Source organism: Sceloporus occidentalis, unplaced genomic scaffold (assembly GCF_023333645.1).
Source record: "Sceloporus occidentalis isolate IW3139 unplaced genomic scaffold, rSceOcc1.0.p SCAF_24, whole genome shotgun sequence".
Classification (NCBI taxonomy): Eukaryota; Metazoa; Chordata; class Lepidosauria; order Squamata; family Phrynosomatidae; genus Sceloporus; species Sceloporus occidentalis.
In genome coordinates this window covers 5,056,985-5,082,500 of record NW_028317004.1, presented here as the reverse complement: position 1 = coordinate 5,082,500, position 25,516 = coordinate 5,056,985, and the positions used below count along the sequence as shown (strand labels likewise).

Sequence of the window (25,516 nt, the reverse complement as noted above, 5' to 3'; positions counted from 1 at the left end):
ACTACTGGCATTAATATGGCGTTGGACACTCTTTATGGTTATAACAGCCTATACTCCTGTGGGCAGGCTTGGCCGCTCACACACTGATGATGGACGAGAAGGCCTGCCTCGCATATGGGGATCTAGTGCATCCGAAAGGTGTTCAGAGGGGGTTAAGGTCAGGGCTCTGAGCAGATCACTTGAGATCCTCCACATCAAACTCATCCAACCATGCCTTTATGGACATTGCTTTGTGCAGTGGGGCACAGTCATGCTCGTACAGGAAAGGCCTTCGCCAAACTATTCTCACAAAGTTGACAGCATAAAATTGTCTAAAATGTCTATGCATGCTGAACCATTAACATTAACCTTCACTGGAATTAAGGGGCCTAGCCCAAACCCTGAAAAACGCCCCTTTAGGTAGCATTGTCCTGGCATCACCAACCCAGATCCAGCTATCAGTCTAATAGCAGGTTGCTTTACACCACTCCAGCCGATACTTGGCATCGCACATAGTGATTTTTACAAACTACAAGCTTCATCACTCATCAGTGATTTTATACACCAGTCAAGAATGGGTGTGGTCAGGGGCGGGCTGGGCCGGGGGGCAATTGCCCCCCAGGCCGCCCTGAATCTACATTAAAAGGCTGCGCGGCCGCCCATTTAAGCGGCCGATTCGGCCACACCAGGGCCGTCTAACGCCCGCAGCATCCGGGGTAAGCCGGCCGAACTGGCCGGCACACCGAAATGCCATTGCAGCCGATGTGTCACAGCCACATCGGCTGCAATGGTTAATCATTAAGCGGCCGTAAGACACGCTGGCCGCTTTAAAATCATTAAGCGGCCAGCGTGCCTGCACAGTGCCGCCCAGTGTCCTGTGTGACCCCGCCCCCTTGAGCGGCATGTCATATCGGCAATGTGATGGGCCCCTCAAGGGGGCGGAGTCACACGGAACAGCTCCTCGTGACAGCTAGAAGAGCACGTTTGAGCACAGCAGCAGTGAAGGATGGCACCAAAAACGTAAGTATTAAAAAAAAGTTGGGGTAATAGGCGGAAGGGGAGCCATATTCAAAGGGGGGGGCTGCATTGGGACAACAATTAAATGCAAAATGGGGGTGGCTAGGGGGTATAAGTACACAACAGGGTGGTTGGGGCACCACATAAATCAATACACAAAGGTGGGGGTGGGGGGCTGGGTTCAAATTACATGGGTTAGTCATTAACAATGCAAAGGGGGGCATCAATACACAAGGGAGGGGGCTGGCTGGGGACATCACATAAATCAATACACAAGGGTGTTGGGGCATAATGTACAAAGGGGGCTGGCTGTGGGCACAAATCCACATGGGGCAATACACAAGGGGCATAATGTACAAAGGGGTCTGGCTGGGGGCACAAATCCACATGGGGCAATACACAAGGGTGTGGGGGAAAATACATTAAAACCAAAGGGGGGGCTGGCTGGGCATCAATACACAGGGGGGGGGAAACAAACAAACAACAAACCAGTTTGGAAAGCATTTTGGATGTGGGTGTCAGTGTTGCAGAGCCTGTCCTGGTGTGTGTGTGTGTGTTTGGATATCAGTGTGGCAGAGCCTGTCCTGGTGTCTGTGTGTTTGGCTGTCTGTGTGGCAGAGCCTGTCCTGGTGTGTGGGTGTGTGTGTGTGTGTGTGTGTGTTTGGGTGTCGGTGTGGCAGAGCCTGTCCTGGTGTGTGTTTGGATGTTGATGTGGCAGAGCCTGTCCTGGTGTCTGTGTGTTTGGCTGTCTGTGTGGCAGGGACTGTCATGGTGTGTGTGTGTTTGGGTGTCAGTGTGGCAGAGCCTGTCCTGGTGTGTGTGTCTGGGTGTCGGTGTGGCAGAGCCTGTCCTGGTGTGTGTGTTTGGGTGTCGGTGTTGCAGAGCTTGTACTGGTGTCAGGGCAGGGTGTTTGGGGACAAAATTGGCTTACCCTGGGCTGTTTGGGGACAAAGTTGGCTCACTCTAGACTTTAATTTGTTAATGTTATCTTGGTGCTGGTCGAGTTCTATGTGGGCAGTGTGGACACCAGGGCTGGCTTTGGGGGTGTGCATCCTGTGATCTATGCCTGTAATTTAGGGGGTTTTATCTATACCTTTAATGCTTAGTTGTTATGTGATTTCCAGTTGATCTGTACCTGCAAAGCAGGGTTTGTGTGTTATTCTGCTATGCTATGTTTGCATACATTATTTATGTATACCTGCAAATACAGAGTTTGTATTTCTTATTCAGTTGATCTATACATGCACGTGCTGTTTACATGTGTTGTTTATTTGATCTATACCTGAACAACCGGGAGTAAGTAAAACAGAGGTGTGGCTTAGTGAGGGACAAAGGGACTCTGGGGATATTTACAGGCAGGGGCCCAAGGAAATGCCTAGGGTCGAATTTTTCCATATTTAAATTTTATTTTGTTACAAAGATTAGCTGTTTTTTAATGTATTAAACAATTTTTTTTTTTTAATCCCAGTCCCATCACATTACATCAATATGCGTTAGAAAATCAGGAAAAGATGGGCATGTATAGTGGGCTGATTCGGTGGCGCAACGGGCCACTTGACTAGACTTGCCCCCGAAGCCTTAGGCTGCCACCCCTCCCCTGGGTGTGGTTGAAACATCAAAGCTCGATAATTAGGAGGGGTGTTCACATTATTTTATGTGTACCTGGTTATTATTTCATATACATTGCAAGTATTGTTGCTAAATTTCATCAATAGAATGTGGAAAATTCTTAGCAAAATCCTTGGAGCATACACATCTTGTGCCTGTGCATTGCATACTCACCTTAAGGGATCCAACAACGGTAGTTGTAAGGGCTGAATTATAGTGACTGCATAGCACGATGGAGTATAGCAGGATAAATCTGTAAGGAAGTGTATAACAAGTGAACATTCAAGAATTAAGACTAAAACTGCAAAATCTGATACAGACTCTTCCAGATAACGAATACCAGTAACATTATACTAATGTTCATAGTCACACATTAAAAAATGATCAGCAATATGGCTATATTCTGTAATTATAAATGTAATGTAATGTACTCATTAGTCATGGCCGGTCTTAGTAGTAGGTGGCCAAGGTAGCCTCTTCGGGGGCCTTAGGCAGAAGGGCGCACACTACGGGAGGAGCAGGGGGTTCAGGAGATTGTGAATCTCCTCCTCACCAGCCCAAAGGGAGCACAAGGACTGTTCATACAAACCACTGCTTGAGTACTCCTTTGCCCTGTGTGTGGGATATGATAAGGCAAAAGGGGAGAGATGATAGTAAGAAAGACATGGGGAGAAAGGGGGGAGATGATGAGAAATAGGTGTATGTGTGTACGTATACAATGCTAGGTGGGGTGTCGATGTAGTATGTGTGTGTCCGTGTACAGTTTTTGAGTGTGTTTTAGGGCAGTGTCAGTCAACCACTTTTGCTTTGCATATAATCTATTTGTTAGATGTAATGAATGATATTGTAACGATTAAACGCTGCCTTAGATTTTTTCTTTCAATAAGATCCAAAGCTTGGGGGTAGTAATAATAATCAAGCAAATGCAGTAGTTGCTCTGCCCCACACTTGGTGTAGCTTCTTTACTGCTTCATACTGCTAGATTTTTTAAATATTGCCCTCTGTCAAAGAATGTCAAAGAATTTGTGCCACTTGGTCTAGAACTGGGCCGGATTACAGTAATTATACATGTATCTTTTGTGCGAAAACACATACTTACCCCATCAAGCAGGAAAGGATGAATTGTAAAGCAAAATAAATATTTGTCCACTCACTAAAGTGAATAGCCTAAAGTGCAAAAACAAAGCAATTAAGCAATGTACAAAAATGATGGGTTATTTTATTTGCATTTATTAAGAAAGGTTAACTCATATGGGCCCTTAAGAAAGGCTGCATCACGCTCAGCTACACTTATTATAGAACACCACAATATAAAAATGCCATTAAAGTGTTAATCATGAGCAATTTTTGAAATATATTGAAGAGTTGCTCCCTAAGGACTTTAGTCAATATTACAATCCTGAGAATTTAATTCAAGGGACAATAAATCATTACTGTAAAAAAAGCGTAAATTCAAATGTGCTTCAAAATATCCATGGGGTGGCCCACACATTAAAGGAAAAAAAAGGAAGATTCCATAGTATTGATAACTTTCTACAAAAAAGCAATTCCTGTATACAAAAAAATTTAGCTGAGGATGATGTACCTAGGTATATTTTGAAAGGAAATTGTGTGCAGGGTTTAATTGTGTGTGTGTGGATATAGAGGCAAAAAGGTGATCATTATTAACCTGGTTTGCATATGCCTACATGGAATCCCTTGCAATGGGTGCAGAACTATGAGATTTCTGTGGGGGGGAAAAAAGGTCTTCTGGCTTGTCTGGCGGCAGTAGATGAGTGTTTAATAATGCCTGTCATTACGATTCAAATTCTAATTTAATATGTATATAATCTTTAAACTGACTATTTACCTGCTCAAGTTCTCCAATCCATGCAGTAAAAATCAAGGTAGGGAAAAGCATAAAACCGGCGTTGTAGAAAAGGACTCCATATTTACCCAGTTCCTGTAACCAAAAAAAAATAATAACTACATTTTAAAAAAACGGCAATGGGGTGAACAACAAATAGTTTGGTGGGATACAATTGCACATGGCTGTAAAGAAATCTGGAAAGTAAAGAGGGAATTCGCATTTAAGAATAGCCAAAAACCAGAAATGCTTTAAAATGGGTGGATCATCCAAATGAAGTGCCAAGAGAATTGAAGAATAGAATGTATGAGCATTCAATCTGTTTTATTGGTTACATTTTGTGACTTGTCCAATGTCCAACAAGTGGTCCTAAGATTTTAACCTAGAGACAAACTCTATGAATTAATGTTGCTCCTACCTTATCTCCACATGTAAGTATTGAAGAGTTAAATACTGTTCTAATTAGAATACAGGAACTCCACAAAACAGATTTTTTACTTGGCACTAGTTCCAATGAACAGAACTATTTAATTTTGTCTGTGGGGATAGGTAGTACTGAAGGATAGAGGTTATTCACCGCAGCTCCATTTAGAAAGGGTGTTTTAAATGTATATATACCCAGTACAGTAGTGATATACACCAAAAGCTTTAGTAAAAATTAATGGACATATCCAATGCAAAATGCTAGTTTCTAACTATAAAACCAGCTTGCTTAGTTACACAGAGGATCTAGGTTTGGTGCAACGGCGACAATTAAAAAGCTCTACAGTCACCATCTCCGCAATTATTTTTATGCACAGAAATCTAGCTACTTCTAGCGTTTTGGTACAGTAACCTCGATGAAAAAGAATTACCTTCGGGTCAATTTTCTCCTTTGTATAAACTCCATATGAAGCTGTGAACAAGTCATTCAACAACACTAGGATGTAGCCTTCCAAATTAAAAGAAAGATCAAAACTGAAAGAAAAGCATTAATATACTGACTGTTTTTTTTTTTTTTCTATCAAATGGGTGAAAGTTGTAAGTAGAAGGTGGTGGAAAGTAAAGCATGAGGGGAAACCACACAATAATTCCACCAGGCTGGGGAAAAACCTTTGCGACACAATGGCATGCTCCAATTCCACATCGGTTACAATTGGCTTGTATAGTTAGATCAGGTAAGCCCACTGAAGTACAGAATTTAGTAAATCCATTCAATTTCATTTTATTTTTCGAACAAAAAAAAAAAAAAAAAAAAAAAAGACTAAAAATAACTGAAAATGTTGCATTTGGAGTCTCCAGACAGCACAAGTGTTTTGTGAACCATAATAGAAAAACGTTAGAATAGGTACAAGACAGGCAAAAGAAAATAGCCTTTTTTGAAAGTTAGACAGAAAATCATTGCTAGAAACATACCTTGCTGCTATCAAAGCTCCAACAATGATCAGGGTGACGCTGAGGACAACAGAAAAAGAATACCGCTTCCTGTAGAAGAAAATGGGATGTGGTGGATCTGGGAGAATATAATTCAGGTGGGAACTAAATTAGACTAAAGCAAAAGGAACATTAATGCATTTTTTTTCTAAATATTTTCCGAAATAACGCTATTCAATCAAAAAAACCTTACCAATTGCAAAGTATAAACAATATTAATACTGCCTGCTTACTACTGACTTGCAATACGTATAACTAGCCAGCAGGTGCCGCTATTTTCCTTCCATAACAAGTAGCCTACCGCTGCAGACAGCTCTAGGCAAAAGGAATGACAAATGTTTGAGAAATCATATTCAAAAATGTTCAATTCTGACACAGACACATATGTTCATTTATTACACAGGAGATTATGTATAATATCTGTGACAGGAAAAGTCAACAGAATACCATCCGGGGCTGGACTGGGGACACATATCAACCCTGACACTTTAAGGCCACGGTTGATAAATCACGTACGTCGCAGCCGCACGCTACATTCTAACGCTTTGGCTGCATCCGACTGTGTGAGTTATACAAAAACTATTATTTATCACAAGATACGTATACAGCATTAGAAGTTCAGATTCATTCATTTCTGGTCCAAATTGTAAGAGATAACTTCTTTTACTAACTTCAATTGCAAAAAGCCAAATGAAAAAAAAAGACAATAGAGAAGGAAATGTATTTATCAATTACCTCCGGACAATCATTTCAAGGATGAGAGTTAACGGAATAGAAAATTTGCGGAGGACTGTAAACATTGGCAAGCTGTGAAGACAAAACCAATATTACCTCTGTTTTCAAAGTGCTACTAACGAAACCAACAAAATGTACCTGACTTTGCTAAGGGTTAACGTAAAAGTCTCACCTGCGTATTTTTTTTTCCTTCAGCAACTCAGAAAATGTCAGGCAATACACTATACTAGCAAATAATTATATGAGGATTATAAGGTGAAAGGTGTTGATTTCACCTTTTTGTTAAGAATATTCACCTGTTCACAATGGTGTTGCTAACATATCTGTGGCCAGACATACATACCTAAGAGCCATTCTTTTGCTTTTAGAATAAAACAAAGTTTTGTGTTTTTTTCTTTAATCCTGATTAGGTAACATGTATTATGGAAAAATATTCTTTAAAGAAGAAACATTCTACGGTGTCTGAAAGACAAGTTATAGGATTTTATTTAACTAAAACATATATTATTTGATAGGAGAACTTGAGTGAAGAAATAGAAAATAATAAAATTGATCATTAAGAAGTTTATGCAACACCCTTTGCAACCATTCGAAAAAGGACCACCTTGAACTCAAAACCTTGCTACGCTATGTTTTGCAGCAACTTTGTACACTTGTACATTTATGAGAAATCTCCATAGATTTCAAAGCATTTGAAGGTTACATTTTCTCTCCATGAAATCATACATTGTAATTGTGCCCCTTTGTCATAGCTACCAACAGTCCTAAAACTCACCTCCATATTTGTATGTGTAAAAGTTTAATTCTGCATATCCCTATTGCTTTGACCCATCAGATGGCTAACACCTTTGGACCGTGGCATGGACCCACCTGGGAGGACCACATATTGTACTGAAGGACTTGCCTCTGTTGTGGCAATAGCGTACAGTGTTCTAGGATAAGTATGGATCTTATTTTATGTTTTCTTGTCAGTGCATTTAAAAAAAAAACAAAAAAACTTCAGTAAAGTTACTTTGTTGCTGCACTATTGCCATTTTTTTCAGCAGTGTGGAGGCTGGTATTTAAAGAAAACCTTTTTTTAAATATCCATTTTGAACGCATAGCACAGTGGTCCCCCATATTATCTTCACTGATCAACCATAACATTATCACCACCTGCCTAATATTGTGTTCCCCATTTGCCGCCAGAACAGCCCTGACTTGTGGAGGCATGGACTCCACTGGACCTCTGAAGGTGTGCTGTGGTATCTGAAACCAAGACGTTAGCAGCAGATCCTTTAAGTTGCGAGATGGGGCTTCCATGGATGCATCCTGGTGCCATGTGTTCTCAGGTAAGTGACGCACCCGGCCATCCATGTGATGTAAAAGAAAATGTGAATAATCAGACCAGACCACTTTCTTCAATCACTCCGTGGTCCATTTTTTATGCTCACATGCCCATTGTAGGTGCTTTCAGCAGTGTACAGGGGTCAGCATGTGGCTACGTAGCCCCATACACAACAAAACGTGATGCACTGTGTGTTCCGACACCTTTTTATAAGAGCCAGCATTAACTTTTTCAGCAATTTGAGCTACAGTAGCTCGTCTGTTGGATCTGACCACATGGGCCAGCCATGACCATGTCGCCGGTTCACCGCTTTTCTTTTCTTGGTACTGACCACTGCAGACCGGGAACAGTCCATAAGAGCTGCAGTTTTGAAGATGCTCTGACCCAGCCATCTAGCCATCACAATTTGGCCCTTGCTCATCCTTACGCTTGTCAATTTTTCCTGCTTCAATTCATCTAAGTACACTTGCATAAAACAGGTGCTAATGATCATCAATTTAATATGTAGGTTGAAACTCAATCATTAACTGAAATAAAAACAGCTGTGAAGCAGGAATTAAACTGGGTGGGGAAGAGCCAAACTGACTAACAAGGTGAGGTTGCTGAAGATAGTTTAACGTCAAGTCATACACCATGGCAAGACTGAGAACAGCAACAAGACATGGGGTAGTTATACTGCATTAGCAAGGTCTCTCCCAGGCAGAAACTTCACGGCAGACACAGGTTTCCAGATGTTCAATGTTTGAAGAAGCAAAAAGAAGTGGCAATATTGAAGACCGTAGACAGTGGTCAGCCAAGGAAACTTGAAAGATTCATCATGCTTCCTTCCCTTCGATGATGTTGAGATCGGGGAGGCTTCTGACTGGCTCTAAATTAAATTTGCAGAATGAGAACTGATAGTACTGAAGCCATACATCCCTGATCTCAACATCATTGAGCCTGTCAGTAAGTAACAGAGAGGAGAGAGAAGCAACCGAGGCTGCCTAAATCCACTGTGGTTAGTTTACCAAAAAAAAACGTGCAAGCGTACCTAGAACAATTGCCGTTGATATGAAAGCAAAGGGCGGTCACAACAAATATCTTTGCATTTTGTTAAATGATAAAAAATAAACTATTAACATATCTATTTGTAAAATATTTTGTGATGTTTTTTCACACAGCTTTTTTTTTTATATACAATATACATATTCATAAACTTATACTGTACTTTGTATAGATGAATATTTTGATCATTGATACTTTTTCAGGGAATGCATGAGATACAAAATAGGTTCTGATAGGTTGTTGTCAATAAACAGAAATAGCTCATTAAACGTTTGTGATGTTTGATGTGATTGAAGCTTCAAAAGAATAAAATCTCAGATCTCCAAAGGTTTATTTACGTACCAATATATCCATTATTACTCATGCAATGTGAGTTCCCGAAAAACAATACAAATATATATAGAGAAGGGATTCAGGATTATTTGAGGTTTATTTGCAGTGCAATTAATGTTTTGGTGGCACAGCACTTTTTTATATGAATTTAACATATGCATTTTTCTCTAAAATACCACCTTTACTTACCTAAGTTTCTGGGTACTTGATAAGCCTGTCAAATGATTCCCAATGTATAGTAAGGGCAGAGGAAACAACTGCAACAGAAACAAAAACATCAGAGGTTCTTAAATATAAATGGAGGACCAGACTGATTACATCAGCCATTTTTTTTTTCAACAGGACACATATAAATTTTAGATGTTGCCGATCAGCCCTATGCTATCCTGATTGTGGGATATAGAGACTCCCAAGAATTAATCAGTCAGTTACTGATATACAGCCCATATTCTGCAGGGTAATACTTTACATGCGCAAACAGAACACAAAAGTGTTCATTGATGTTAAAGTGTTTCACAAGTTCTCCCACTCATTCCACTAAACAAAATATACGGAAAGCATTACAAAATATTCAAGCCCCCCTAAGATCAAACACAGAAATTATGAAGGATGTTATTTTTTCCAAGGTAGAAATGATTCTTACTGCGTGCCTCGGAATTAAAGGTGCTGTTCCAGTTAAAAAAATTAAAAAAAATAAAAAAAAGATATAAATTACACTTTTTTGTATCCCAAGCAAATAAACCTTTTATTTTTCCTTTAACCCCACATAAAACTCCCAGATGTTTAAAAAGCTTCTTTCAGTTTCTATAGCAACAATCTACCAGTGCTTGCTTTCGTGTTACATTGTTACATGACAACTAAGTGTTCCAGGAAAAAAATATAAATGAGGCAAAATCTATCAGACTTAAACAATTATTTGTGGAAAAAGGTGTGGGATGAGGTAGGTAGAAATGAGGTGTCTAGTGTTTCATTTAGTTACAAAAGGGTATAATTCAGCAGAGTAAGCATTTAAATGTAAAATATCAATTTCTTTTTATTCACATTGTGCATTTAAATGATATTAGACCATATAATAAATAAGTAAAGATATACACGCATACCTTCCTTGGAATCTGTTTGTCAAAATCTGGAAATGTGATCATATTATTCAGTTTTGCTATGTACAATACAAGTATTGTGAAACCCATCTATGAAAACAGAACACAAACATTGTGAGGGAATGTACAATTTATATACACAAGAACCAGAAAAAGCAATCAAAGCTTCATATTTGTATGCATATATGTGTTTTAATTGAGTGCTTCATTCCCTCCCTTTTCGCTTAGGGACAGCCAGAACCAGCTGAAGGCAAACTCCCGCAGACACACGCAAATGGAGGGCAAACTCCATAGTAACGACCATGGTTTTGGAATAGGATGTCCAACAAGCTCATATATGTGGTCAGGGGTTCACATATTTTTGGTTATATAGCGTATATATTTACATTATTATTTTTTGTTCTGATCTTGTTTTCCGTAGACGAATATTTTTATTACATCAACAGATTTAAATTGGTTTCTTAAGCGATTAACTCTCGTTACTAGCCGGGGTGGTCTCATTCTGAGCTTCAGGGACTTAGCGGAAATATGAAGTACAAACAATTGTAGACAGGAGTGTTTGGTGTCTTGAAAACTGTTACTCTGCCAACCTGTCCAACCTGTCACTCATCAGCTGTTTTTGTATGACATGACCCATAATTCTAAGAGTTGTATAGTATAGCAACAGCTGGTATCTGCCAAAACAACAGCGGTGCGGAATAGCACTATATAAAACAATAAATAATAAACATAACTAAAACAAATGCTGGGGAAAAGAAGATGCCCAGCACTGCAACCATGAAAAGTGTTTAGATGACACAAGAGCAAGTAGAGTTAGAAGAACTACATGCTATGGGGAGTGGGTGAACTCTTTAGGATTGGCTATCTCACCTGTGTTAGATAAAAGACTTCAAAACAAGTACACAGGCAGAATACTACTTCCCGACAGAAAGAGTTCTATACAAATTTACATCTAAGTGTAACACATACCTGTCCAGTTGCAAGGAATGATGATGATGGGAACCTTAATTAAAAGGAAACAAATAAATGTACGTATTTTATACACTTGAAATTATATTACTAATTTTACCATATGTAAACAACAGTGTAACAAAAAAGTAATTAGCTAATTTTAGCTGGCATACAGTGACTACTCCCTATGGTACTTATTATAAAAATGACTAATTACTTACTAGACTACTTAAATAATAATTATAGGAAGGGCATACTGTATACGAGTTCCTTGGATGCCTGTAATAACTATAATCCGGCAGGCTTTTATTAAAAAGCACACTTCAGCCATAATATGTTGTCACCTTGTAATGTTTTCCGTCCAAATGCATGGAGAGATTCGTTAGGATCCTCTTTATGCATTTCGGATAAAACCCTGCCCATAGCTCCTCGCCCTGCAAAAATACATATTAACACACCACGTTTATATGATATATAGCTGATTGAAGCAGTAGATTGTTCTTTTTGGGATGTTTTGCTACATTCTTTTGGGAACTAAGCTGAATTTCCCCCCTTCTTTAAGAAGCGCCTGTAGTTTCTGTAGTCATGATCAGAAAACATTTTCTGGAGGAACTGGCAGCGTGGGTGCTACACCCTGTCAGTGCTCCTTAATGAACTCTTGCTTTATGAAGTTGTGTTCATACATAAAGTTAAATAAGCTATGTATATAATAATATGAAATATTTTGCCTCTGAAAAACAGGCTAAAACCAATGCATGGTCCCTTGATAATGCAGTATAATAACCCAAGGCAGCATAATATACACTAGCCTGCAACTGCAGATATGAATTTATATTAATATTGTTTCAAAGTCAAAAAAAGTTTAAGAAACATTGCATAGCATGGAATCCATTAATATAACCTCAACTGTATATTGCTCAGAACAAGTTAGGCTATTTATAGATACATAGTTTAGGGCGAATGGTGCACCCTATCACATGATATAATGGTAGGAATACACATGCAGCCCACGTAGGTGACAGTATGGCAGTAGGGATCAGGCTATTTTACCAGCATGCTAGCCAGCTAATCTCACAATTAGTACCATGTAGTACCAAGAAGGAATATTTCCACTTTTAGTTTTGTGTTTGTTTGAGAAGCTACTTGTAACGGGTTCACCAAGAGAGACGTAGTAACTCCCAGAGATCACCCAGTATCCTCCTGTTGTCCCGGAAATCACTTCCAGCCCCAGTCAGCATGCGCACCTTGGAACCCTGCTATGTGTACCCAATAAGTAGACACAACTACCTTGAATTGAGTACAGCAAGATTTAACATGTTATTGTTGTACAACATAGACTCATATATCCACAGAACTGCATTAACATAGATAAACAGATACATGTATACAACCCAACCTTTAATTCCCATGGCAGCAAATCTATTGATGGGATTAATTAAACAATGGAGTTCCTACCTGTGCTATCTTTGTTTGGCAGTCAGGCTGGAGCCATCTCTGAGTACCCTGGGGGCCATTCTGTCACACTACTCATTGGTCATTTTACAATTAAATGTGTGGCTTCAACACAGGAGAAACTGGACCTCAATTAAGTCACTTAAATTATGTAACACCCTTTGTGACCCAGGATACATACCTTGTTAGGCGTTTTAGTATATGTAATGGAGCAGCATGCGTTGTTTTGAAAAATAATGGGATTTCAGTGGGCAACTTTTTCAAAATGTTCAAAAAGAAGGCTGAAGTTGACATAACGGAGGGTAAGGAATAGGAAGGCTTTCAATATTCAGTGCTAAGTGGTCCAGGAATAAAGTTGCCCAAAACACATATGGCAGAAAACATTCTCCATGTGTACCATCAATCTAGTCATTAGCAGAGAGAAGAATATACAGAGATGTCACCTAAAAGTGACCTAAAATCTTTAAAATCAGACCAGCCCAGTGGCCAATTGGCCCACCTCCATGGGATGGTCTACAACTAGATAGCACCCAAAGAATGTAAGCCAAGGTGGATCGTAAGCTCACAAGAGCAGGTGCCTCTTCTCCTTTTGTACCAGTTTGTTATTGGGTGTGAATTAATTTATCCCACTGGTTGTAACAGCGATAGGGAATATGTTGGCGCTATATAAATAACTGTAGTGTAATGTAAAGTATGTGGGGCCAGGCCTAATGAGGCAACTTTCCCCTGTTAAGAATGAGCTAAGATCACCTGCAGTATCTGATCTGCCTTATATTAGTCAGCGAGACCAGTCACACCCAACCCAACAGATGTCACCAGAAAACTTGTGATGAGTTAATATCTCACTGAAAGTTTTTCATTAGCTGCATGGCCTGGTAGTATGCAAAATAAATCTAAAATATTTGGGAGTGCCTCTATCCATCCAATCCAGTTAAAAGGTGTTTTTGGTCTTGATTTTTAACTCTCACTTAATGAAGTCCAAAACCTGATAAGATTAGCCTGAGGCAACTTCTATACCCAAATGATCATTGTATTCTGCTCTGTACGTGAAATTTAGCCATATTTTGTATCAGAAGACTGATAACAATGGCTAACAGCTCCAGAGCCAATAAATAGTAAAAAGGGAAAATAGCATAGCTTTGCCTCTCCTCTAGAGGTGCAAACACACACAAAAAAGCCATAGCCATAGGTCACTACTTGTTATTTATGGTTGTCAACTATACTCATTTCACATTTACTTTTGGTTGCTATGGTGATGGAGTTAAGATCAGTTCAATTTATAGCTTCTTTGCAAGGGGTAACATGGGGCAGTTCCCCCCCACACACCCACCCCTCGGTTACCAGGGCACCCAGTGGGGTCACATAACACACTCCATACAATGTAAGAGCGAGTGAAAGCTGCAAGAGAGATAGAATGAGGGCTTGAGGGGGGGGGGGAGTTAACAGAGTGACAGGGAAAGCTGTGAGAGCAGGACAGAGAGGGAGGGGAAAAGCTGTGAGAGCTAGAATGAGTGTGTGGATGTGTTAGCATGAGTGTATGCTAGTGTATGTTGTTGGTATGAGTATGTGTGTCAGCATGTAGCGTTAAGAGTGTCAGGGGTAAGCCTCGCCTTTTTAAAGCCTGGTAGAGGGGAAGAAAGGGAAAGTCTGTGTGTGTAAATGTATGCTGTTAAGAGTCAGTGTATGTGTATTAGATGACTAAGGCACCAGTCTGTAGGGGGAGAGGAATATTACCCTTCCCTTGCAACTGCACAGGACCCTGTAAAGACATGGAGACCTCCCCGAGCGCACGCACACATAGTGCTTACATTGATTTTCAGGAATCATCACTACAGAGGAAGCAGTGAGATGCAGCTTCTTCCTAAAGTTATTTTAACATTTTAAAGATTACATATTAATGTACTTTAATATGTATTCCTCTTTGATCCTGCATTGACAGTACGACACAGCATTAGGACGCATACTCTATACCGCAATTGCAACATTGGAGAAAATGTCAAAGTTCATATTATTTGCCAAATATTTGTCAAAGTCCCCTTGGCACTGGTTTGTCACCAGCACAATCATAAACCAACACATATACAGCACAAAACATTGGGAATGGCTTTTTAGCTACACATTATTACGGGCATGAGCTAGAAAACTGCTAAAACCTGTTTAAAAAAAACAAGTACTTCAAGTGAACCAACTGTGAGCCGTTTGGGTGGAGATCACATGTTTTCCAGACAGAAAAAAAGCATTTTCCTTGTTACTAAGAAACAAATTATATATATATATTTATACACACATATACATACACACACACACACACTAGTGATGGAGTATGTACAAAAGTTTAAGGACTTTCAAGTGATGCTATAATGATAGGAACTAAAAGAGAAATGTTTTAAAGTGAGCAAACTGTGAGTTGTTTGGGTGGAGATAAAATTTTCCAAAACAATATTTTCTTTAACGCCTAATATAGGAAGACGAAATGGAAAAACTGACCGGCATGAAGGCCAACGAACACACTTGAAAGTGCTACTGAGTATGCGCAAAAGTATTGTACGAACTTCCAGGATATTATCATATTAGGCTAGGTTTCCACTTGGGTTTTTGTCCTGCGTTTTTTTTCTTGATGAAAAACGCCAAGAAAACTGCCACTGCATTTTTCTGCGTTTTGGCGTTTTTTTTCTGGATTTTTTTCTGGCGTTTTAGCCTTTCTGTGGAAATTGCTTTTTTTGACCTTAGGCAGTTTTTCCAGCCTTTACAAGTTAGAAGTTTCACCCAGCTAAAAGGGATTAGGATAAATGGCAAGTATCTGCCCCCTGATGTCATTTACTTGGTAGAGTTCTACTTAAACGCCCCGGCGGACCCTTTTGTCACTTTTCTGTGGTTTGTAAGGCCTGCTTTATTCCGAATGTCTGCTCCTCTAGGAAGATTGGCCCCAAATGATGGTGCAAATTGTTTGCTGTTGCTTTTGGCACGCAGGATCCATTTGATGCGTCACGTATGTTTGTTTGTAATGGCATGTTTGTTCCAAATGGTGTAGAATTCAATATGAACTTTGTTTTGTGTGAAACTGTTTGTTTCCAGCCTATTTCTCGTAGGACACACAGATACTGGGTCCATCCTCTGCATTGTAACTGTGGAAAAAACGCCATAAAAAATGCCAAGGCAATAAACCCACATGGCTTTTTCATGGCGTTTTTTCTCTCCCATAGACTTCTATTGGAGAAAAACGCCAAGATTTCCTTGCAAAAAACGCCAGTGTCAACATGCTGCGATTTTGAAAAACTGCCACAGAGCCCAAAAAAGCAGAAAAACGCCAAAGAGGACTGAAAAAACGCCAAACAAAAAAACGCCAAGTGGATATGGCATTCTGCGATTTCCTATCGAAGAACAGCTAACATCTGGCTGCAGCGTTTTTTCACTAAAAAAACGCCAGGTGGCGCTATTGGCGTTTTTATGGGCGTTTTTAGCTAAAAAAACCCAAGTGGAAACCTAGCCTTAAATAAATGATACTTCTCCCCCCACACCCATTCACCTTGATTTTGGCTTCACCGGTAAAACCTGGTTTTGATTTTGGTCAGCCTAGGACGGTATGTATGAAATCATCAATTTGTCAGTTATTATTATTAGTGTGAAGATCCTGGGACCCGCTATCTACACTTCTTACTGGCACATATACTCAGATGGTACAGCGTATATAGATGGGTTCTAGTTCTTTTGAACCCAAATGATGGCTATTCTATGGTTCTGTATCTCGATCTGTGTTTTTTGCTCCTTATTTCGCAGTAGTCAAAATCCCATGCTCCCCTATATGCGATCATCATTATGGAGTCTATAACCTGCTTACTTTCCCAGCTAATCATTTTTCTCTTTGCACCTTTCTGTTATTGACTTATTTATTAGTTATTATTATTAGGATTTTTAATTTTTTTTAAATGTATCAATAATTTTGATCGATACCATTGATGAAGTTATTAATTTATATAGCGCCACTATAAACCGCAGTCCTGGACAATAGATGAGAAAGTAACATCAGGGAATCATGGGGAAAAGGGGATGGTCCGAGGAGGGCTGACACATTTAGCCCGGGGCAAATCCAGCCAAGTGGCCCAGTAATAAAGCCGCTCTAAACATTTAGCAGACAAGATATGCCATGTGCCCTATCCAGCCAGATTCAAAATACATTATCAGAAAAAAAAGAACACATGGAAAAATATTAATGAAACACAGAAAGGATCCAGTCATCATGGAATGCCTCTTAGAAGATCCTGGTGGCTATATGGTGAACTGCACTTCAAGAATTCTAAACATTTCAGATGGTGGCCCACAAACCACAAAAACCCCGAAACACACACCTTCCAGCCCTCCCCCGGGATAGTTAATCTTCCAGTTGTCTTTTTAATTGCAAAGTCCTGAGAAGGCATTTCTCATCCCTCGTTGACTCTTAACTGGTAAGACCTATTATTAAAGCTTTAGTTACTAATCTAGTAGCACCACCAGTTGCTCTTTTAGATCGAACAGGCACAAAGTACACACCTAAGAATAATTCTCCACGTTGCAGCCAAAAGCTATGGGTCTTGTTGGACTACAATTCCCATGATGCTCTTGCATCCAAAAAGAATAGTGGCACAGCTGACACTATGTGTATAAATAAAGCGCTACTAATGAGTAGTACAGAAGGGGCTGATCACTCTAACTATGAGGGCTCTCAAAGTTTAGCCTTTAATAAAGACAGCTATGCTTCTTTAACGCTCGTATACACCTGTCGTACTACCGTACCTGTATGTCGTGAGCACTACCTTGTTGACAAGAACAATAAGGAAGGAGCTGGCCGCGTAGAAGAGCGCAGAGAGTATCCGTGCAGCGCGGGAAGGCGCAATCTCTGCGGAGGAGGACATGGCTGGCGTGTGGGAGGCTCGGGCTAGTCACTGACCGCGGGCATACTGCACCGAGCAGTCCCGGTCCTCCTGGCCCCTCCCCTCGGGACAGGTGGCTGGAGGCGGCTGCTGCCGAAAGGGGCTGGGTCTTCTTTTTTTTATTTTCTTACTAGATTATTAGTAAGGGAAATGCCCTGTCATTACTGGGAGGGAGACATTTCTTCCCAGAGCAACTTAAACAATTAACCCTAGGGCTCCTGCCTTGCAAATCATTCCACACCCTTCCAGTATGACAAAGAGTGAATATACCTGAGTAGTTTATGAAATAATGCACTTGATATGAGTTAACGTGTTATCTTTTGGCGGTTAATGTGTTTAAACAGTTTAGTTCCTATATATATTGACTAATATCAGGCACCGTCCAGATATTGCTTTAATCGCTCCTGCCCCCTGCGACCTCCTTTGATTGTCTCTTACTTTAGTGAATGTACCCTTGTTTTGGATAGAAACATCAGTATCTCTTTACATGTATGCATACCTGGGGAGACTGAGGTAAAGCGTCAGGTCACTGAGAGGAAGCTCCAGGTCCCATTAAAAATAGGGGAATATCAGCGGGATCTCATATCTGCATCCCACACGGGGGGGGGGTTCGGGTAGCCAGAGCCAGAAAGTTTGCAGGTATGATTACATGTCGTAAAGCATGTGCAGCATTGATAATCATGTGTTTTTACATTATGAAGCAAAAAGGTGAAGATTTCCCCAAAACAGCTGCGTGTTAACAAACACCTTGTGCGTGTGTGGTAATAAATAAAGAAGGCTTTTTTTTCGCAGAGCAGTCCAGACTTTCTGCCAATATCCCACTGTCCCGTCGAGCTGCCCCATTGTTCCCTTGTTGGGTCCAGTTGGGGGGGATCATGGGCCAGTTAGGGAGATCCTCTTATGTGCCCTATCCATCCCATGGAGCTGTTAGATGTGTTACAGCCCAGACCTTCATCGCAGCTCCCATGAGACCAACTGGAAGAGCGGTTCATAGGATATGGCCGACGCGTAGTATTAGCAAACCTATAGTCCTGCCTAGTAAGACAAAATGTGTATATTGTTTTACAGACTTACACTAATCTGGTTCTGCTTTATAAAAAATAATGATAGTTATTCATTTCTTGGTCAGTCCAAATCTATTTGCTTCTACATCACCAAGAATGGGGTCTGCTGCTCTACAGGCTCTTTCATCAACTCCTACAATCGGCTAACAAAGGGAATATTAAAACGCTAAATGCAAATAGAGTTTTAAGTACACAGCATTTTCGTTGATTCACAGGTTCTTAGGGTATAACAAAAGAGTAAGTAGCCCCCCCAACAATAACATCTGTCGTGCCACAATGGCTCTTTTAACAGCTATATTTATTGCAGAACATGCAAAGATTTCAGAATTGCAAGTTCAGTTCCACTATAACTCTCATGCTTTCCCTTCCAATAAGAAAGTTAGCAGAATGTCAAGTCGCCTGCCTTGGGTTAGGATAACACTTTGTGTGTGGGGGGGGGGGGGGGAGTGGTCATCTTATAAACCGACGCCCAGTGCGGGAATATTCTGTTCATGATAAATTTAAGTATATATTGGGAACATCTTTACTGGTTTAAGTGGGAGTGAGATTATTATTAAAACCTTGTTAGGCAGGCGGGGACTAAAAATAGCCATTCTGACTACTCAGATTATCTTTTAAAGGTATCTCAGAAAACCATTTAATGCATTACTCATAGGAATGTTGCAAAGGAAACAACTGTAGAATAGGTGCAGCTATGAGCTTTTTTCTTGGATACCCTAACTGGTTTTGCAACTTGCGATGTCATTTTCTAAAGTATAGGATATCGGCATTAAAGGGGATGTTTTAGAACACAGAAAATGTTTTAGAACACAGAAAAGACCACAATGTGACGTCTACAGTTTCCAGACAATGCAGAAAATAGGACGGATATCCTTTAGAAAAATCTTTTTTATGCATAACACTGCTAATCACAGAATTATTAAAGGGACAGTTAACAGACTCATCAAACATGAATGGTTTTATTTAGAAATATTTTAACATGCATCCTTTAATTTGTGAGAAAAATTACAATTCTTTTAATGCTATTCCTGACAGTTCAACTGGCATGAAAGTGCATCACATTGTTTAACTGTAACTTGTGAACTTATGACTTAATGGGAATACTTAATGAGTAGCGCTATCTTTGTCTGCATCTCTGCAGACGTAACTGAGGGGAACAGGCATTTTTGCCCTCACTTGGACTTAGGGCAATATAGGGGAGCTTGATGTGACATCATCTCTCCAATCGGGGAGAGGACATCACCAAAAGTACCGCCATATCGATGGCGGGAAAAAGACAGCTCTTTAGGTGACATCCTGTCCCTTGATTGATAGGATCAGAGAGATGACATCACAGCAAGTGCCACCATATTGCACCAAGTTCAAGTGAGGGCAAAATGACAGAGCTTTAGGTGATGTCCTCTCCCCGATTGGAGAATGGGGGAGAGAACATTACCACAAGAGTTGCCATTTTGATGGGTTATGGCCACCGAGACGCAGATGAAGATAGAAGATGAATAGAGAAGAGAAGGGTTAAGGGAATACAGAAGATGCGGAAGAACATGTGGAAGTGGTCGGCAGAGAGGGTAGGGAAATATTTAGAGAGCGAGAGAGTGAACCAGTAAATGAGAGTGTGAATGTGGGCTCTGAAATATTTTTGGCCTATTTGTACACGTCCAATGCATACCTCAATCTTTGAGGTGCTTTTACAGAAATCTCACTGATTTAAACATGCCTTCTATGCCATTCTTGGTACAGAAGCTCACTGGAGTTGGCCAAGATAAAGTCACTGAGATGACAATCTATATATATGAACAACCACATATGTGGAAAGGGTTAAGGATTGTTGGCCAGTAATACATCCTTATCAAGGTCACAGTAAGAGACTAGATATGTTCCTATATATTTTCAAATATTTTATTGTGTTTATACTGGCTCACTAGAAATTAAAATATTTTTATTGACTATTATTGTACCTTTTGGGTGCTTTTGAGCCCTGGCTCACTACTGATGGTGATACTGTTGACCAGCACCTAATCCGCATTCGTTTTAATATGCGTCATTCTAGTTTGTTCTGGGGGATTTGGGGTGACTTTTTCAGGCAATTAGCCTCAAGAAATAGCAACAGCAACATGATGGAGATACAAATTTGGAACCTTAGTTACAGAAGCCATCAATATACCGGTAATTCAGTTTGGCTGTAGGTCCAGGCTGCTCACCACTAATATGGAAATGGTAAATGTAAGCAATTACCTAAGTGAGAAACAAAGTAACCTACATAACCTAAGAAACCAAAGAATAATACCATGATAGCCAAATTTAAAGGCACACACCAGTCATATCCACTTACATTTTCTCTGTGTCACCTTTGCAAACCCTACAGAATCCCCAATACACGTTTGGCCCTTCCACCACCCCCAGCTGTTTTCCAATAGGAGATGTGATTGACCAAATGTGATATATTTTCCGCCGATCACCTCCAGGGATGGGCAAGGGCATTTTCAGACCCTAGTACACATGCACAGAAAGCACTACAATTGATTTTAATGGGAGCGCTTTCCTGCAACTGAATGGCTAATTCAAGGAGAAGGGCAGCAGCTGCAAAGCTGTAGTTTCTACCACAACAAAGTATTTTTCTTCTTCTTCTTCTTGTTGTTTAATGTGACTGTCAGGGACAGTAAACTGATTATAAGCACTGACCGTAATATACATGTACACTATAAAAAAGGAAGATTTAAGTGTACATGTAAAATTTGTTTAGAAAAATTTTCTTGATTTTTGGAGTTACTCCATACTACTGCTAGCTAAATGAGCATCCAAATATGTATACTTAAATCTTCCTTTTTTTACAGTGTAAATTTATATTATGGTCAGTGGTCATCATATTAAATAAAGTTAACACATTTCTCTAGTTTCCAGTTGCGTTACTAGATGGTGCTGCGCAGTACACACAATTTTTAAGTTTTTTTCAGCTCATTGTGCGTAAAATGCTTAGATGATTGTTGGACAAAGGATATTCAAGTACTTCCTAATGTAACCTATGTAGCCTGTCCATCTGTTCCCTGATGACCACTGCTTACCTTGTCAGCATTCGCCTCTACTGCTTACACCCCGGTTTATTGTTAATAGGTATTTTTTTTGCATGTGTGTGTCCTTTTGCATTTTGGTTTTGCAATCTTACACTGAAACAGTCATAATTCTGGTTGGGGGAAACTTTGATATCCTGGGACAATATCCATATAGTTTCATTTTGCCTTTGGTAGCTCCTCTGCTGCCACCCTGTGGCTATACAAGTCCATGCTACAGATATCGCAAGGTGCAGAATTCAGCCACATTATACATATAGTTTTTTTTATATAAATATAGTTTATTTATATTTTAAACCACAAGCGTCTATAACGCTGATCAATGAGCATACACATAAATAGAAGACATACTTCTTTTTATACTGCCCTTCATTGGTTGATGCCAGAGGAGCCCCCTGCCGGCGACCAATAGAGTTGCTCCTATGGACCTTTAAAATCCTGGCACCAAAGCTGCTGTTAAGCCTGTATTAACCCCTGCTAAAAAAACATCAGAAAACAAAGAGAAAAACAAAGACGAAGAAGACGAATATTTGCGCAAACGGAACAAGGGAACGGGCGAATATTCGTGGAATACGAGGGGGTTAGATAGTGGGGAGGGGGGGTAGATAGTTGGGGGAGGGGGGTAGATAATGAGGAGGGAGAGTCGGTAGATAGTGAGGGGGGGAGAGGGGGGGTAGATAGTGAGGGAGGAGAGGGGGGTAGATAGTGAGGAGGTGGGGGGGGATAGTGATGAGGGGTATAATATTGAATTGTCTGAATGAGGGAGATAATTAATGAGGTGGTGAGAATACATTAATGAATGTGTAAATTTGTGTGACTGAGAGAGAATAAATGATTGTGTGAATTATGTGAATGAAAGTGTGAATTAGTGAGTGACTGTTAAAGTGTTTGTGTGTATGATAGATGTAAAATTGATTTGTGGAAAGGCAAAGATGGCACAAGTAGGATGTTTGAGCCTTGGGTACCAAGATGACACAGACAGGGTGTTTATGGGACAAAGATGGCACAGGCCAGGCTGTTTGGGGACGAAGTTGACTCATGCTGGGCTGTTTGGGGACAAAGATGGTAAATCCTATATGTGTAATCTGGGTGCTGGTCAGGTTCTATATGGGCAGTGTGTACGCCAGAGCTGGCTTTGCGTTGTGCAACCTGTGATCTATGCCTGTAGTTTTATCTCTTGCTATGTTTCCATACATTATTATTGTATACCTGCAAATACGGGATTTGTATGTCTGATTCTATGCCTCCAGTGCTGAGTTCACATGTGAACAATAATAATAACAATATTTTTATATATATATATATATATATATATATATATATATATATATAATTGCTAACAGCAATCACACTCCTATCATACCAAGTCAGCTAGTACATGCTGGAATCTGGGTATGTCTGGGCATGATAGGAGTGTGATTTCTGTTAACAATCATATATATATATATATATATATATTAATATTGTTATTTAATTTTTTGTCCTATTTTGCTGTGTTACTGTGATTTTTTTTATGGTGGGGGTCATATTTGGTTTCGGACAAGTAAATGCTGGATTTTCGGTTTCAGTCCAGAATTTTCGTTTCGGTGCATCCCTAAGTCAGACAATGAAGTGGTAGGCCTATACCACATCAATGTTTGGTATAGTATATAGTGATAGGAGTTATGCTGCACTATTATCAGTGTCTGGCTCAATGTATAGTGATAGGGATTACGCTGTACCACCGTCAATGTCGGCCTCAGTATATAGTGATAGGTGTTATGCTGTACCCCCATCAATGTTTGCCTCAATATCTAGTGATAGGTGTATTGCTGTACCACCGTCGATGTCTGCCTCAGTATATAGTGGTAGGTGTTATGCTGTACCACTGTCAATGTCTGCCTCAGTATATAATGATAACAGTAATGCTGTACCACTTGTCAATGTCTGCGCCAGTATAGAAGCTATGCAGTTTTAAAGTGTTGGGGGGGCCACATACAGGATCTGCCCCAGGTGCCAAATACTCTAGGTATGCCCCTGGTTGTATGTCAGTCTTGCCATGGTGTATGACTTTTGACATTAAATTGTCTTTAGTAACTTCACCTTGTTATAGAGTTTGGATGTTCCTCACCCAGTTTAATTCACATAAGATAGCATAATATCTTGTGTGTTTGTATGTGTCTAATTATTATTATTACCACACCAAGCATATTTTGCCAAAAGGGATTTGGCAAAACTAGAATTGACAGACTAAAACTAACTGATTAGGTAGATAATGTCTAGCTTGTAACCTTACAATCTAGAGAGAATGGTGTGAGGGCAATAACTAGTGTGTTTTAGTGCATTATTTCACATTCACATTGATCAACATTGCTTTCCAGCATTCTTCTAATCTACTTACACCATTAGCCTTTTGACTTTTTGTACCCGGAATGTCTACCTTGTTGCAGTTCATGGTATCGTCTTTGGTTGAGAGTATCTAATAAAAATAGTTCCAATTTTGTTTGGAACAGAGAAATGGAAAAGGAGCAAATCACACAATCGAGCACAAGACGTGTATTGGCTTACCTATTTACTTAACCATCCTATATTCTTATCCTAAACGTATTCTATATACTTATTCTATAGCACACACTTATACTAATGATATGGCTTCTAGTTATCTGAAGCCAGAAAATAGTTCAGGCATTTTTTTATACCAAATGTCATTGACAGGGAAAGCGGGGTCGCTGGGGTCCAGCGCAAGTAGGCATCTCAACATCCGTCGGACTGATAACTTTCTCAGAGATTTTGGATGAATTTTGAGATGTGGGGAGGGAATCTTTTGACCCCTGGAGTCCTGTGGGAGCTGGTGCTTTAGACTCAGGACGGCTGGTGACATCCTTGGGTGCTCACCGTGTGCTAGGTTGTTTCCGATGCTGGTGTCCATTGCGTGCAGGTTTCTCAGCATCCAGAGGACTCATACTTTTCTCAAAGTTATTGGATGAACTTTGAGGTGCAGGGATGGAATATTTTGGTTCCTGGAGTCCTGATGGATCTGGTGGAGCTTTAGACTCAAGATGGTTGGTCACATCTTTGGGTGCTGACCGTGTTCTCTGTTGTTTCTGGTTGCTGATGTCCAGTGCGCGCAGGTTTCTCAGCATCCAGAGGACTGATACTTTTCTCAAAGTTTTTGGATGAACTTTGAGCTTCAGGAAGGGAATCCTTTGACCCCTGGAGTCCTTTTGGAGCTGGTGCTTTGGACTCAGGACGGCTGGTGACATCTTTGGGTGCTGACCGTGTTCTATGTTGTTTCTGACGCTGGTGTCCATTGCGCGCAGGCTTCTCAGCATCCAGAGTACTGGTGCTTTTCTCAGAGCGCTTGGTGGAACTTGGAGTTACGGGGGGGAGGCCTTTGGTGGCTGGAGTCCTGTGTTAGCTGTTGTTTCAGAATCAGGATGACTGATGACATTCTTGGCTGCTGGTTGTAAGCTACAGCTTTTCTGCCAAGTGTCCAATTTGCACTTCAGACTCACAATGTTGGAATTTGCATTCTCTAATTCCTTTTCTTTGATAGTGAGCTCTTTTTGGATGTCACTGAGAGACATCTTGATGGCATTGAGCTCCTCTTGTGAATTCTGAAATTTTATTTCAGCTTCCTGAGCCCGATTGTTAACTAAACCCACTTAGATTTTTAACTTCTCAGTCACGTTCAAAGAT

At 40.2% G+C, this 25,516-nt stretch overlaps 1 protein-coding gene across 1 annotated transcript in view; it reads right to left on the bottom strand.

Moving 5' to 3' along the window:
* LOC149300540 (nucleotide sugar transporter SLC35D2-like) overlaps positions 1–17,691 on the bottom strand; it is a 27,940-nt gene extending 10,249 nt beyond the window's left edge. Inside the window, exons 1-10 of the mRNA XM_089485031.1 lie at positions 17,573–17,691; positions 11,369–11,402; positions 10,403–10,489; positions 9,492–9,559; positions 6,599–6,670; positions 5,846–5,914; positions 5,305–5,407; positions 4,454–4,546; positions 3,704–3,771; positions 2,779–2,857 (exon numbers count right to left, since the gene is read on the bottom strand). Of these exons, the coding sequence (XP_089341157.1) occupies positions 2,779–2,857; positions 3,704–3,771; positions 4,454–4,546; positions 5,305–5,407; positions 5,846–5,914; positions 6,599–6,670; positions 9,492–9,559; positions 10,403–10,489; positions 11,369–11,402; positions 17,573–17,691 (792 nt within the window). The remainder of the gene's footprint in view (positions 1–2,778; positions 2,858–3,703; positions 3,772–4,453; positions 4,547–5,304; positions 5,408–5,845; positions 5,915–6,598; positions 6,671–9,491; positions 9,560–10,402; positions 10,490–11,368; positions 11,403–17,572) is intronic.
* Between the last annotated feature and the right edge of the window lie 7,825 nt (positions 17,692–25,516).